Source organism: Canis aureus, chromosome 1, assembly GCF_053574225.1.
Source record: "Canis aureus isolate CA01 chromosome 1, VMU_Caureus_v.1.0, whole genome shotgun sequence".
Taxonomy (NCBI): domain Eukaryota; kingdom Metazoa; phylum Chordata; class Mammalia; order Carnivora; family Canidae; genus Canis; species Canis aureus.
The window spans coordinates 66,676,508-66,692,971 of NC_135611.1; the positions used below are offsets into that span (position 1 = coordinate 66,676,508).

At 41.9% G+C, this 16,464-nt stretch overlaps 1 protein-coding gene across 3 annotated transcripts in view; it reads right to left on the reverse strand.

Moving 5' to 3' along the window:
- Positions 1 to 16,464, reverse strand: part of MTCL3 (MTCL family member 3) — a 55,168-nt gene that overhangs the window by 15,235 nt on the left and 23,469 nt on the right. For all 3 annotated transcript variants that reach the window (XM_077902626.1, XM_077902628.1, XM_077902625.1), the window contains exon 5: positions 2,942 to 3,013. In XM_077902626.1, the coding sequence (XP_077758752.1) occupies positions 2,942 to 3,013 (72 nt within the window). The remainder of the gene's footprint in view (positions 1 to 2,941; positions 3,014 to 16,464) is intronic.

Sequence of the window (16,464 nt, forward strand, 5' to 3'; positions counted from 1 at the left end):
ATGGGCCCCACAGTAATTATTTTGTATTTGTTTAAAAAGAAATCTCTTCGATACACAAAGTGTGATAGGTTCTAGAATGCCAAGAGCTTAAGAACCCCGTATGCTGATGCATCCCGCATGCTCAGCCTGTAACCCCGTAACCAAAGTATTACAGCTGCGTTTGCAAGTGAGCGTGGAAATACTGTACATAAATGCTGATGACGTTAGGTCCAAGGTGGCCTGGAAAATGGCTGGTTGACAATAACTGCGCAGTACGTGCTTGCTCCTACTTTTTACAGAGAATGCCAGGCAAGAAACACTACCATGCTTTGGGATGTGAAGCAAGTCGTGTCTTATTTTCGTGGATGTTGAAGACTCACTCTTAAGAAGATATGAATGGCATGTGCAGAAGGATAAAATGATGAGGGGCCAAAAGAAGTGAGCTGAGCCCGGCTTGGACTTAGCCACTACCAGAAGCTAAATTGCACTCTCAATGAATCATGTGCTTTAAACACATTTAATTCATACAACAGCTCTCTCCTATGATCCCGTTTTACAGATGAGGAAACAAAGGCAGAGACAGAATAAGTGAGTCATCTAAGGCCACACGGCGGGCCCGTGACTGTTCTTCATTGCTGTGCGATATCGCTGCTTGGTAAATAGTCACGGTGCTGCTGAAGGAACGCGGAAACACTATTACTGACGAAGCTGAAGCAAATAAAAATGAAGTATGGATCCGTACAGATAATAGTAGGGTGAACCGTATGGAATTGCTGTTCACACAGGTCAAACTCACAGGGTGTAGGCAATTTCATTTGGCTCAACCTAGATAAAGGGGACATGGGAGGATCCAAAAGTGCGTATTGGACATGGTGCAGTATCACATGCTAGACCCCGACAAGTCAAAGCTGAATAAAATGAGCCGTGACTACAATCTGGCCTGGCTGAGTGTGGGAGGAGAACATGGAAAGAGTAATCTAAGAATCGATGACCCTCAACCTTGACCGAGCAACAGAATCACCTGTGGACTACTTTATCATGGAGCTCTCCCATCCCAGATGGTCCCAGTCAATCTGCTGGGGTGGGTTTTTGGAAAACTACAGGTGATAATCTCTTTGGACAAATGAACTGGAAACACTAGCAGGAACTTCATAGACAACAACAGCATGCTTATTAAGTTTCCCAGGTGTTTGGGCCATAAAATAAAAACTGGTGGGCTGCAAGGTCTCTTGTGAGGTCCTCGGTCCCACTAAGACATTGACGGAGGCTGTGGGTGTCTTTTGCAGAAAGGTGCCCGCGTGCCCATGGAGTCGGAGGGTCATGGAGCTAGAAATAAACAGTTAAAGATCCCTGGATAAGAGACTATTGTTGAAAAAAATAAACTTGAACACGGCAAGCGTAAGAATAGGCCAAACGTGAGTTTTAAAAGAAATAAACTGCTGATTAAAGCTGACTTGGGCATTGAGCCTATAGCCCCTTGTCCCTCGATGAGGTGCAGGAGAGAACTGATGGCAACTAGTGAAATGAGCCACAGCAAAATATGCACAGCCGGGTGGCTAAAGTTCTGGCAAAGGCAGAGTGAGAAAGCCGTAGTGACGGAGCATCTTTGATCTCACTGAGAGAACAGCAAGGAAGGTACAAAATGGACTCATGGCCTCGTGATGAGACTCTGGGATTTCTGAACTGCTGGCGCGTCTCGAGGGCCTTGTGCCAGGACCAGGGGAACATTAACCAAGAACAGTGCAGAAAGAGAGAGGAAAAGGGAAGATAAACTTTAATATGTCGTGTTCTCTGGGGCACTTGGGGGCTCAGCTGGATGAAGCATCTGACTATTGGTTTCAGCTCAGGTCATGGTCTCACGGGTTGTGGGATCGAGACCCGCAGTGGGCTCTGAGCTCGGTGGGGAGTCTGCTTGAGGCTCCCTCCCTCTGCCACTCCCTCCACTTGTATGCTCTCTCTTGAAAATGAATAAATAAATCTCTTCGAAAGGCATTTAATAAGTTGTGTTTTTAAAAACATTGAGATCAACTTTCCAAGTTTTGGATATTTCAGTATTGCCGTAGTTAGAATTATTAGCTCATGAGAAAACAACTTGTAAGACTAGAAGAGGTTATGCTATACTATGAGACTCCAGCGGACACATGCAAAAGTCAATGACTACCCAAGTGTCTTTGGGGAGCCATCATGTCACTTCTGCCCCCAAATATCTTCTCTTCTGTTTTAAAATCTCCTTCATTACACCCATCGTCACCCTCTGCTCATCCTGAAAGCAGAGCTAGTCTTCACGGTGGCTGGGTTTCTAAAGTTCTTAACAAGTCCGTGTTGAATACATCTTTTTTTTTTTTTTTAGGTTTTATTTTTAAAAAATCTCTGCACTCAAGGTGGGGTTCAAACCCACAACCCCAAGATCAAGAGTCACACGCTCCATTGACTGAGCCTGACAGGCATCCTTTAAAACATCTTTTAAAGTTTTATTTTTATTCTCTGTTTCCTTTCTTTTGCTCCCCCAGTCACTGGCATGGAGAATTCCTTCATTCTAGGGCCTTCTCATCACAAGCCTCTCTCTCACCTCGCCATCCCTTCCTACGACATTCCTTTCTCTACTCCTGATGCTATAGGAATAGCCCTTCTATTGGCCGCATTCATTAGGAGTGAAGAGGATGAGCACTGTGCGTGCAGTTCTCAAACACAGCAGCACACAAGGTACTGATGATACTCCGGGTGTGCTTACGGTGTGGAAGCAAGAATTGGGAGCTTGGTCTTAGCTTTATAAGCAAAAACCCTGAATACTTCATACTGCCTACATCCACGGCTACAGGATGTGCAAATCAAACTTTTTTTTTTTTTTTTTTTACATGAGTGTATCTGGCTACGACGTCCATTTACAGATGCAGCTTGTAATTATATACAATTAGAAAAGGTGCTCAATTGATGTGCTAGATGAAATTTTATTTCCACATACCTCTGTGGGAGTCTGTTGAGTCTTTTTTTCAGATTTTGGCAAATCTTTGCTTCCTCTTCTTTTTAAGGATAGCTGAAAACAGAGCACGAACATATTTAGTCCGGTACACTATCATTTGAATGCAATTTTATGTTTTTAAAAGCATCTCTAATGTCCTATGACAAAACCAAACCAAATAAATCATGTTAGGTTCAATGATCCTAAAGGAGGAAAAAAAAATCCAAACCGGATAGATTTTAATGTATTGTTACTTTGGGCTGAGGAACTGGCAATTATCTAAACAATCTGAAGAAGATAGGAAACCCACTGTGAAACGGCAGAAAACTGGGTAAAATTGAAGACTGATGACCCAATATAGTTCATATTTCAAACAAAAGCAAATCCTTGTTAGCGTTGTACATCACCAAAGAACAAAAAAAGGAATAAGGTATTTCCAGTTGAAGACAGGTTTTCATCAGCCTGTGAAGACAAATGGTCAGTGGATCTGCATACAATTTGAAGAATTTGGCTCTTTCCTCACCACACATCTGTGCACGCAAATACAATGCCGTGTGCACACAGACACACGTAACACAGTAGGGAATTGTCACAGTGAGCTGGAGTGGACACGCTCCACCTGAGGAGCAAGCTGGTTGGGAACTGGCTGCAGCTGGTCAGTGCAACACAAGAACGTGGGCTTTTTCTAGAGAAGCTAGAAATATGGATTGTCAAAACCACAATGAGATCCCACGTCACCCCAGTGAGAATGGGGAAAATTAACAAGACAGGAAACAACACATGTTGGAGAGGATGTGGAGGAAGGTGAACCCTCTTGCACTGTTGGTGGGAATGTGAACTGGGGCAGCCACTCTGGAAAACTGTGTGGAAGTTCCTCAAAAAGTTAAAAATAGATCTGCCCTACGACCCAGCAATTGCACTGCTAGGGATTTACCCCAAAGATACAGATGCAGTGAAACACCGGGACACCTGCACCCCGATGTTCATAGCAGCAATGTCCACAGTAGCCACACTGTGGAAGGAGCCTCGGTGTCCATGGACAGATGATGGGTAGAGAAGCTGTGGTCTATGTAGACAGTGGAATATTCCTCAGCCATCAGAAACGACAAATACCCACCATGTGCTTCGACGTGGAGGGACCTGGAGGGTATGATGCTGAGTGAAATAAGTCAATCGGAGAAGGACAAACATTATATGGTCTCATTCATTTGGTGAATGTAAAAAATAGTGAAAGGGAATAAAGGGGAAAGGAAAGAAAATGAGTGAAAATATCAGTGAGGGAGACAGGACATGAGAGACTCTTAATTCTGGGAAACGAACAAGGGGTAGTGGAAGGGGAGGTGGGCAGGGGGTTGGGGTGACTGAATGACGGGCACTGAGGGGGGCACTTGGCGGGATGAGCACTGGGGGTTATGCTATATGTTGGCAAATTGAACACCAATAAAAAAAAAAGGACAAAAAAAATTTGGATTGTTATGTATCGTTTGTCCCTAATTGGAATTCAGACAAACAACATTTGTAGGTTAAAAAAAACCCCAATATCTAGCACCAGATCCTTTCAGGGACCAGCCATACATGACCTCTGGTACTTTGTGCCATTTCTCAGCACCAACCTAATAAGGAAGATCCCTCTGTATAAGCACTAATCCAGACGTGTGGATACCTACCACACGCCTGATAGGGAACCGAATATCCAAAGATCAATTAAATAGTGCGCTCACCATCCGGAAGCTCACAATCACCGTGGGAGACAGAGAGAAGCAAACGATTAGTGTACACTTTGCTAAGTGCCATGCTTTAGGTTCCATGAAGCAGGTGCTTTGTCTCAGTGCAGCATCGCCACCCTCAGAATAGTGCTGGTCCCGGGGCAGGGATTGGAAAAAGTATTTGCTGAACTAATGAAACCTATTCATAATGAACATATTTGTAAAATATAAGGTTCTGAGGGCAAAGAGGAGGATGGGGGCATAGAAATGAGGAAAATGAATGGAAAAGCAGGAAAGGCTTCCCCAAAGCGGAGGCCTCATGAATTTGCAGAGAGCTCCAAATTACAGTTTTCCCATGTTAATGTGTAACCATATCCCATGTTAAATGCAGGATATGTTCAGGCCCAGGAGGCAGTGGAATACGGGGCTGCCACTGCGTTCCTTCAGTCCGGAATCCAGACTACAGAGCCGAGCGAGTGGCCCGCGTGCTTGTTTATTTCTACTTATTTTTTTTTAATTTTTTAATTTTTAATTTATTATTTATTTATTTATTTATTTATTTATTTATTTATTTTTATTTATTTCTACTTCTTTACAGAGAGGTGTCCTCTGTGCTGCTTGCTTGTAGAACCTTGGAAACAAAAGCTGTGAGGGCTGATTCACCATAACCAAACGTGGGTTAGCAGCTGCTCCACGAAAGCAGTCGCCCGAAAAGCCGGGAAGGTAGCAAGCTGAACTGGGGGATCCTGAACCGTCTGTGCAGAACCGACCTACAGAGAAGCACCCAGATTCACTTTATTAAATACTTTGTTGAATACTTTTGAGGGTGTTTTAATCACGTCATACGTTCAGTTAGTGCTTAGTAATGGACTTTGTTAGACACCTGTGATCCAGGTGATACTAAAACTGGCACAGTCACTGCTTGGCATGAGTTTCCTAAATTACTTGGCAAATGGTCTAGCCTGTAATTTAAAACAGTGCGATGAAAGCAACGACACTGTAAAAACAATATGAACCAGCAATGATTGAGCAATAATTCACGTCAAACACTTTACCTCAATTAATTCTTAAAACACCCCCGTTTGATGTCGTAAGCGCTCCAGGTGATTCTGATGCATGATAACGTTTGAGAAGCGACGGTCTAACGCCACTGCTCAATGAGCAGCAGGACCACATTTTGACCCAAGTCTTTTTCATCTTTATTGTATTAGATCATAAAGGAGAAAGGCTTACGCCAGTCTGGGGCTGGAGAAGGTGCAGGGAGCTAGGGACAGTCTCCAAAAAGAAGTAACATCTTATCCTGAATCTGGTAGAGGAGGAGTCAACCAGTCAAAGAGAGAGAAGAGAGGAACAGGAAAACCAAAGCATCCCACGTAGAAAACCTCTTACTGGGCCTCAATTCAGTAAGCCTGTCACAAAACGTTGAGGAGAGCAAATGATGCTGATGGCACGACTCGGATCTTGAAGGATACTGACTAAGGCTGTTGCAAGCAAAAGGTGTCCGCAGCTAGACGGTCATGGAAGAAACAAAGACACACCAAAGTAGAAGTCCAAAGGGCCACCAAGTAAGGGGATGCCATGCAAGGGAAATGAGGGCAAGTATACGCTAATTCTGAGAGTACTTTATTTAAAATTTTTTTCTTTTTTTTTTTTTTATTTATGATAGTCACACACACACACACACACACACACAGAGCGAGGCAGAGACACAAGCAGAGGGAGAAGCAGGCTCCATGCACCGGGAGCCCGACATGGGATTCGATCCCGGGTCTCCGGGATCGCGCCCTGGGCCAAAGGCAGGTGCCAAACCGCTGCGCCACCCAGGGATCCCTAAAATTTTTTTTTTTTCTGAGAGTATTTTAGTAGGAGTCTTTATTTCCCACTCATCCCATAGACATTTGTTGAGTTCCAGCCTATACGCAATACCGTATACGGCCATACAAATGCGACTGGGAGACAGTTTACTCTCCTCCCCACCAAAGAGCTAACTGTTCACGATGAGAGGGACGCAGGTGATTAGCTACAACAGTAGACAGAATCAACGAACTGCCAATGAATGAGGAACAAACAAAAGATGGAGAGGACAGAGAGGCAACTCCAGACCTGGAGAAACCCGAGGAAATCATCTGAGATGGCGGGTCTTCGAAGGGTGTACAGAATTTCAACAGAAATAAAAGCAAATGAAAGCAGCAGCAGCAAGGACTCGGGGAGCTAGCTGTGCCAGCTTTACAGACTCGCTGACTCTGGACAAGCGGTCACGGAGGTAGAGACACTGCAGGGCTGAGGCAAAGGAGACACTTGCAGAGCACGAGGTCAGCTTGTGCAGCTGGGAGACTCAGACTTTGTGGGGCGATGGCAAAATGAGCCCTCTCAATTAATACCAGGGAAGGGCTGAAACCAGGCCATCCTTTCCTAAGAGGCATTTTCTATTTCACTTTTATTTTAATATCACTCAAGGAAGGTGTCAGACCCAAAGCTCTGAAAAGTGATTTCCCCTTGCATAAACAGGTAAACCGCCTGTAAGGCACCTCTAGGACAGGTACCTCCAAGTATCATATTGAAATTTTCAATAAATTTAACCATAGTTTCATAGTCCAGTAAGTTTTTATCAATTGTCTGACTCCAATAAAACAAGGTTAAGACTTATTTGGGTAGAGGAAGTTGGAGAACTGATCTAAGTCCAGTCTTTTCCTTGCAAGTTTAAATCTCCCTCACTGCCAGCCCCCCCCCCCCCCCCATCATTCTGCTCCCGGTGCACTGACTAAATCCAGAAATCTCTTCAGGTCAGCGGTTGGGAAATGCCAGAACTAAATCTCATATTTTCATCTTTGCTCTTGGAGGAGGCACTTCAGATGGTTCTCTAGATAAGTGTGTTGAAAACACGTCCACATCTTAATTTTTTTCATTCCCAGCTTCAACTAGTCCAAAAGAGGCTGCTAGTCTTTTTTATCCATGGGAAACCCAGGAATTTAAAGGTTTTTCAAAACAAAAAAACAAAAAAACAAACAAACAAAAAACCCCCAAACAAAAAACATGCTTGTATAGCAATTATATAAAATGGATCGTTTGTGTTCTAAAAATGCCTTCCCCCCCCCCTCAACTGAAATTTGGTTCACTTTTTAATATGCAGCATCTTTAGGTCATCAGCAATTGGAAGGGGAATGCCTGTCTAGAACATGGTATGTTTTTGCTAAAATTAAAGCGATCCACGCACACGGTGATGAAATCAAGAAGGAAACCCTCGCTGTCTTAATATCTAGGTTGGACTGAGCACTAACTGTGTGTCGTGCACATTTCTAATCACTTCGTATGTACTCATTAGATCTTACGATAGTCGTAGGAGTTCGACATCGTGATGTGAAGCACACAAAGGATAAATCATTCAGCTATTAAGTGTTGGAATCGGGATGTAAGTCATCCAGCTTCAGAGTTCTTGTTCGGAGTGGTTACATTACAAAGTTCCTCCAAAGGAGGAGAAGTTCAGGGTTATGTTATTTCTGAGCATATTCTTCCCTAAGCTTAGTTATGCCACTGCTGCATGGGCTCGGGGCCCTAGTTTACGTATGCCACACGTGAGCAATGTGTCTGTTTTCAACAGAGGGCTCATCAGCGACATCAGTGACACACATACTCATTGGTTCTCACAGACATCCTATCAATTTAGGGCAATGTTGGGAAAGAGGCACGGGGATTTCCGAGGGAAGGCTGGAGGAAAGCTGAGAGGGGCAGCAACTGTGGCTCTGCTGTGGTCTGAATGTTTATGTCCCGCCCCCACCCAAATTCCTACTGTCCACTGTGTTGGGACCTTTGGGAGGCGCTTAGGTCATAAGGGAGGAGCCCTCGTGGATGGGATTAGTGCCCTCACCGAAAGAAACCCAGAGAGCTCCCGGGCCCCTTCTGCCCAGCCAGGATACAAGTCTGCAGCCTGGAAGAGGCCTTCACCCGGCCAGGAGGGCGCAAGTCTGATCTCCGGCTTCCAGGCTCCGCAACTGTGAGAAATAAGTGTCTGTTGTTTGTAAGCCACCCAGGAGGTGTTTTGTTACAGCAGCCCGAAGAGACTAAGACAGGCTTCAACGCACCTTGAAGGGGCGATAGGAGAGGCTCTAGACGTCTTCTTCCTTCCATCCTCTTAGATCCTTGACACCTACCAGAGAAGGGGCCAGCAAGAGCACCCAGAGATCTCGCTCATGACCACATTTTCCACTCTGTCCCTTAAAAAGGAGGAGCAGGATCTCAAGCTTTATACTAAGACATGCTCTTGGCAGGGGGCAAAGGGAACGTGGGTGAAGGAGGGATGCTACAGTGATCGGGTCATGCCATTCTGTGCAGAAACTCCCGGCAGTGTTTCCTCTCACTCAGAATCAGAGTCACACTTCACGAAGGCGAGGAGACCTCAGTCACACAGTGGATTTATCCTGGTGATGTTTCACAAAGACTTCACCAGGCTTCAACCAGACCAACTAACATAGATTCTGGGGGTGAGGCCCAGGCATTTTTTTTTTCAAAGTTCCCACGGTGAGTGCAATGTGCTCTGAGAATCGCTGCTCAGCTCCCTGAGCTCAGCCTGCCCCCTCCCCCAAACAAGCTCGTGGGCCTCATCTGCCACCACGCTCCTCCCCAGCTTTCCTTGTTCTCAGGTCACAAATAATCCTCGTGCTTCCCCAAACAGGCCAAGCCTGCTCCAAATAGGGGCCTTTCCTCTGCCTGCAACACTCTCCCCTCCTACACGCTCATACCCACCCCTGCAATTCCCGCAGGCTCCGTCATCAGAGGCCTTCCCCAACCATTTCATATCAGGTAACAGTAACACCCTATAAAATACCTCCCTCCTCTCTTGCTCCCTTCACTGCTGGTCTTCACCCCTGCTTTATTTTCCTCCGTATCTCCTCTGACCTGTGTATTTGATTCATGTCTAACTCCTCATTCTGGAATGTGAGCTCTACCCACGCTGGAACTCTCTACTTTTCATTATACTTCCTACTCTCAGAAATACACCTGGTACAGGGAGGTTGCTCAGACAATATCAACCGAATGAAGAAATGACCACTTTGACCTTGCTCCTTACACGGATTCAGTTTTGAAGCATCCTACAGGAGCAGTTGGCAGAAGGTCAAAACAAGCAAACACATAACAGTCCATTTAGAGCTTGTAAAAATAAAAATGTCTCATTGTTTTCTACAGAAAAAGTCTAAAGAGCAAAAAAAAAAAAAAAAAGGTATGAGCTGGAAAGTGTTTAAAATGGGACATGTGCTATATCCGCACTCTGCTCTAATCTTTTTCTTGATTTTTGATCAATTTCATTTTCCCCAGTGTCAAAAATTAAAATTCTGGGTCTCAAAATCATTTTGTAAAGGATATCAGGTGCCAGCACTCTTTGATGGGCTATCTGGTGTTGTGGCTTCTGCTCATCGGCTCCTTTCGCATAGTTTCTCTCCTGACCCTGGCTCTCAAAGTCTCCACAGCCTTGGCGTTTCTTCCTGCCTGCAAACCCAGGTCATCAGTCAAGGGTCTACAAAAAATAGTCTGGAAATTATGGGCATAAAGACAACTGACCTTTGGGTCTGTTATATGTGAGACTTTTTTTTTTTCAGTGATAAAGGCTTTCCACAGTAAGACTGTTTACAAAACCGGTTTTATTTTCCCCCTCCCAATAGGCAGCCCATTTGCAATGCACCCCATCAAGAGGCCTCTTCAAACAGGGCTGGCCTTTTGGCTTGCTCTGAGCAATGAAATGTGGTGGGAGTAAAATTTTGGTAGAGAGATGACAGGCTAGTTCCAGCACTTCCCACAAGGGATCTGGCACTTTCTGCCCGCTCTCTCTTGGACACATGCAACCCACATGACAAGCCGAGGGTAGCCTGCTAGACAGAAAGTCACATGGCCTCCTTACGCCCGTAATCCTAGGCAATAGTCAGCAAACTTCCAGACACACGGAGCCTTGACTGTCAGCTGTCAGCAGAGCAACAATAAATCCAGGGACCCAACTGAGATCAAAATAATCCATATAGAGGACTGCAGGATTGAATAAACAAACAGCTGTTGTTTTAAACCACTAAGTTTTGGGATGGTTGTTACAGAGCAAAAGCTAATACATTACAAATATTTTTCGCCGTTGGAATTGAAAAAGCCCCAGTTGATAATCTATGAAAAACAAAACAAAACAAAACAAATCCCTATTCAAATTCCACAAAAGCAAAAGACTCGCGTAAGAGATCAAAAAGAAGAGTTGAAGGGAGTTGTCAAATATACGAAAAAATAAAGCTCAATGGACTTTCCTTGCTTTTATTTTTCTCCTGCTTTTGTCAATATTTTGATTCCATAAAGTATTTTTTAATCAAACTGGGCTTTAAATAAATTATTATAAAGGCTCACCTTTCGGTTCCAGATTGCAGATGCTTCTTTTCATAAAAGTAGGCGTTCAATTAGCACCGCAAGGTGTGATAGGAGTTAAAAGCTAATAAAGTTCATCCTAACAGTCAGGCTTCTTACAGGGTCTGGCTCAGCACATTTTTGAAGTTAGCACATTTGAACTTAACTTTTGTTCTTCCTTTTCAGGAAGAAGTGATGAATACACATTTACAGTGCTTCCCTAGATCTCGGTTTCTTATGTATATGTCAGTTCCACCTTGAGTTTACCAAATTTTGTCCTTTTGTTTCTATAACTTTCCCAGGCAGAGGAAGAAAAACAACTTAAAAAAAAAAAAAAAGAAAAACAACTTTAATTTTACAAGACTTTCTACTTAAATCATTTTACAGAACTGAAAGGTAAAGAGTTTAAAGGAAGCTGTACCCCAGAAAATCCTCAACTGTAATGTAAGGATTAGATCTCTCAAATTTCTACTGATTGTTAGTTAAGAAGACCAGAATTTAGAAAAAAACGGAATGGAGAGACGAGGGGAAAAGAAAGTCACCATTAATTAATCTATTCCAAGAAACAATCTTGGGAGAGTCAGGAAAGAAGACTGATCAACAGTTTAAATCTGGGATTTGTTCCCAGAAGATTCTAATAAAAAAGCTGTGAACTTTTCATTTTTAGGAAAGATAGCAACGCCCTTCTAGGTATTGACACCGAGGTCCACGGCACAGATGCGGAGAGGTAGTCCGGCATCCGAAGTGTATGTCAGGGAGGCGGGGCCCTGCATCTGCAGGAGTAAGTGATCCCTCTTCTGCCAGAGGGTCATCTCCTTTTCTGTCCTACAAGCCCAGGCCTCATTCCTATCTTAAGTCATGAAGCTTCCAAACTTGTTTTTTTTTTTTTTTAACTTTTTAAAGATTTTACTCATTTATTTGAGAGAGAGAGACATAGCAAGGACAGCACAAGAGGCAGAGAGAAGCAGACTCCCCACTGAGCAGGGAGCCCGACATGGGACTTGATCCCAGGGATCCAGGGATCATGACCTAAGCCAAAGGCAGATGTTTTATCGACTGAGCCACCCAGGTGCCCCCTAAATAAACACTTTTAAGAGCTGGAAAAGTTACTTCTTTTGCTGTTAAAGCCTCAAACCACAAATTTTTCTTTTTCTATTTTTAAATAGAAGAATCCAATACATATTCCTTTTCTTGTGTCCTCCATCCTTCCCTCTTTGTGCTGAGGTAGTTATCTACAGCAGGCTGACTACAGAGTTGTATACATTCTTTATTGCTAAGGAATATTAATGAGTGAGCTTTGTAGAGCATGGTATCACACTAGGCCACCAATGAAAGGGAAAACATTTGAATCTATTTGCCTTTTTAAGACTCGGGATTATCTCAAGGCCACGTGCCTCTAAGTGGCTCTAGAGCTACATAGTATTTTTCCTTTATGAAAGTCAGTTTGGTACCAGTATTTAGTTGGGAACTCTTCTGCTCTTTTCCTAGCATATTGCTTGCTAAGAGTGCATACGTGTTTTTACATTGGAACTCACTTTCCATGTGAGTGAAATTCAGGTAAGCTAGAAAACTGAAGAGTAAAATATTGAACTTAACCCCCAAATATCTAAGAGATCTTAAAGGCCATGGGATATTAGAGAGAGAAAACTAACAAATAAATAAATAAACAATAAAAAAGAGAGAAAGAAAAAAGAAACGGAGGCTTCTCTCCTTAATGGGATGTTTTTATGCTATAGAACTAGAGGGAGTGAAGTTGTGAGGAAGCTGGAGTTGAAATTGCAATAGTTGCGTCTTAAAAATTCTTTGCGAAGAATATTCCTTTTAAAAGTTAGGACCCAGGGATCCCTGGGTGGCGCAGCGGTTTGGCGCCTGCCTTTGGCCCAGGGCGCGATCCTGGAGACCCGGGATCGAATCCCATGACGGGCTCCCTGCATGGAGCCTGCTTCTCCCTCTGCCTATGTCTCTGCCTCTCTCTCTCTGTATGACTATCATAAATAAATAAAAAAAAAATTAAAAAAATTAATATCATAAATAAGTAAAATCATAAATAAATAAAATAATAATAATATCATAAATAAATAAAAAAAATTAAAAAAAAATTAAAAGTCAGGACCCAAAAAGGAGCACCTGGCTGGCTTAGTTGGTAGAGCACTCAACCAACCCTTAATCTCAGGGTCTTGAGTTCAAGCCTTGTGTTCGGCATGGAACCAATAACTGCCTGCTTTCCATTGTGTGCTTTATGCCATATGATCAAAAAAACTCCTGGATCCTTAGAAAGAATTGGTTTCTGTATTCTCTAAGCTATTCTGGGACCCTCAAAGGGGCTCAAGGTTACTGGGAAGAGAGTTCTCATACAAGAAACTCTCACGTCATTGTAGAAACCCTTTTTTGGAGTAGGGTATAGGTTGTTAGTGGGTCTTCCAAACTATCGAGAATAAACTGATCCCTAAGTAAGACCACCTTGTTTTAAAAAGGCAAAAACAACAAGTAAGTGCTTCTCTGTTATTTGTGTCATATATCACACTAGATAGGAACCATGCAAATGCCTCAGAAAGTTTCACGCAAGCAATAGATTTAGGATAGGAAACTCTCAGTTGAGGTTTTTTTTTTTTTTTTTTTTTTTTTATCTGAAAACTGGGTTAATGATTTTTGAAATAATAATTGTTAAAAAATTATTTTATGCCTTAGAGCCTAGATCCACAATAAATGTACACTTACTAAGCTATGAATGTGATTAGCAAATGCAGAGCTTTATATTCCCCTCTAATTTGCTCTTATTAATGAATTGAGTTCTAAGCACCATTGCATTTAGCAACTAAAATGCATTTAGAAAATTATGGCTGGGCAGTGACAGCAGTGCCTTATGGCCTTTTTCTAGACTGAGCTAAAGGAGAAAAAATACACTGCAGCCAGCATTTGTAAGTTGAGATGATGATTTGTCCAGTCTTTTTTATACTGTGTCTCAACCAGCTTCTACCTTATTAATACACAGGTTTTTCTATCAGTTCAGAATCTTGTAAGAAATAGGCTTAAAGAGCCATCAGAAGTGTGCCACTAGAGTGGCAGGATGTTAGAGGGTGGGTACTTAGGTACCATAAAATGATTCTTTATAGATTACACATTTAAGATATTTTGTGATAGAATTTTAAAGATCAGAGTATTCAATAATTTCTGAAATGTACTGGAAAGGAGTAGTTGTAAATTTCTGGAATAATTCCTAGGCTAGGTTAAAAAGTGATAGCCCATAGCTGTGCTTTAAAATTTTTGGAATTCGTTGCCAATTTTTACAACATAGACAATTTATATTTTGAAAATCAAGATTTCCAGCTTCGTTGGAAAAATTGGAAGATCTGGTAAAGTTAGGTTCTGATTATGGCATGACATCCTTGGGTTAGAACTAAATACTGAGACATACAGTATCCAGTGTATCCCATCAGTCTAACACAGACAGTTATATAACTGGCTTGGCCCCTGGAGATAGTGGAATGTTCAAACTGCCCTGGACTGCTAAGGTCACATATGTGGAAGGTGACTAAGAAAACTAATCTTCCATTCAGTACCCTACAGGAGTCCATTATATACCATGTAGTCTCTGTGCTTTTCCAGGAACTTGCTCCCACCTGAGGCAGGCAAGCCAATACCTCTACATTTATAAAGAGATAAAATGTATAAAATGTCTGTATTTTGATCTCAAATCTACTTAAAGTTAAAAATCATTTAAAGTGGGGTGCCTAGGCGGCTCGGTAGGTTGGTGTCCGACTCTTGACCTCAGCTTGGGTCTTGATCTCAGGGTTGTGAGTTCAAGCCCTGTGTTTCGCCCCCACACTGGGTATGGAGCCCTCTTAAAACAAAACAAAACAAAACAAAACAAAACAAAACTTAAAGTGATTCAAATAATAAATTTACTTTGTCTTCTATATTAAATCCCTCCAAACACTGGAAGAGAGTGAAAACAGTGCCTCTTTTTATGTAAATAACTACGAATATATTTCTATCCTTTTGTATTTGTGTACATTTAAAAAAAATTAAATGTAAAAAATTAAAATAAAAATAAAATATAATACCTTAGGAAATGAATCTGATTCATCTGTGATTACTTTCCATAACTTAATATATGGAATATTTTATTTTTATTCCATTTATATCTCATGCTCTTATATTCATGCTTGTACTCCCCCTGGATACTCATTTATTATTTATAAAGGCACTACTATATGTGTAGTATATATACACTGGAAGAGAGTGAAAACAGTGCCTCTTTTTATGTAAATAACTACGAATATATTTCTATCCTTTTGTATTTGTGTACATTTAAAAAAAATTACATTGTAGGCCATCACATTTATTCATATTAAATTTCATCTTATTGGTGTGGGTTTAGCATGCTCTTATGTTGACATCATTCCAATTTTTTAAAGATTTTATTTATTCATGAAAGACAGAGAGAGAGAGAGGCAGAGACACAGGTTGAGGGAGAAGCAGGCTCCATGCAGGGAGCCTGATGTAGGACTTGATCCCGGGAACCCAGGATCATGCCCTGGACCAAAGGCAGACACTAAACTGCTGAGCCACCCAGGGATCCCAACATCATTTTGATTTTTTGTTCTGTCTTTGCCTGTATCTTTCTTGATTGCTACCAAGAATAATTCTGCTTAACTTTTTTTTTTTTTTTTTTTTGGCTTAGATATTCTTTAGAATATAATAGGTATTTACTAGAGACATAGTTGAAATTACTTGAAAACAAATGGCATAAGAAGAAAGACTGAGTTAACTTCCTATAACAAATTTATGAAAACATTTATGAATAAAGCATGACAATCACAATCTTTGCAGTCTCTACTTGGTATATACCAAGTAGGTAAAAATCATGAATAAAGAATGATTACAGAAAAAAAAAAAGAATGATTACAGAATATTTTCTCTGCGAATTTTAAATGGATTGGAAAAAAAATCTTGTTTCCAAGGTTTAATTCACTAATAACCAACTATTCTTGAGAAACTGGCTCTTTTCTATTTTTAGGGTCAGAGAAAGTAGGAGAAGAAGTAATTGGTTTAATTAAAAAAAAATCAGGAGCAGCCCAGGTGGCTCAGCGGTTTAGCGCCACCTTCAGCCCAGGGTGTGATTCTGGAGATCCGGGATGGAGTCCCACGTCGGGCTCCCTGTGTGGAGCCTGCTTCTCCTTCTGCCTGGGTCTCTGCCTACCTCTCTCTCTCTCTGTCTCTCATGAATAAATAAATAAAATCTTAAAAAAAAATCACATAGTATGTTTAAAAAGGCAAAGAACTGAACCCAAGCTTTTAAAATGAAATAACACATCCATGGAGTGTGTTTTGTTTGTATGTGTAGGTTCACATTCATACAGCAAATGAATGTGAGTAAGCGTGCATGTCTATGTGCATATATCAGTATATATATACATGTGTTGGAGCACACATGTGTTTATATGTATG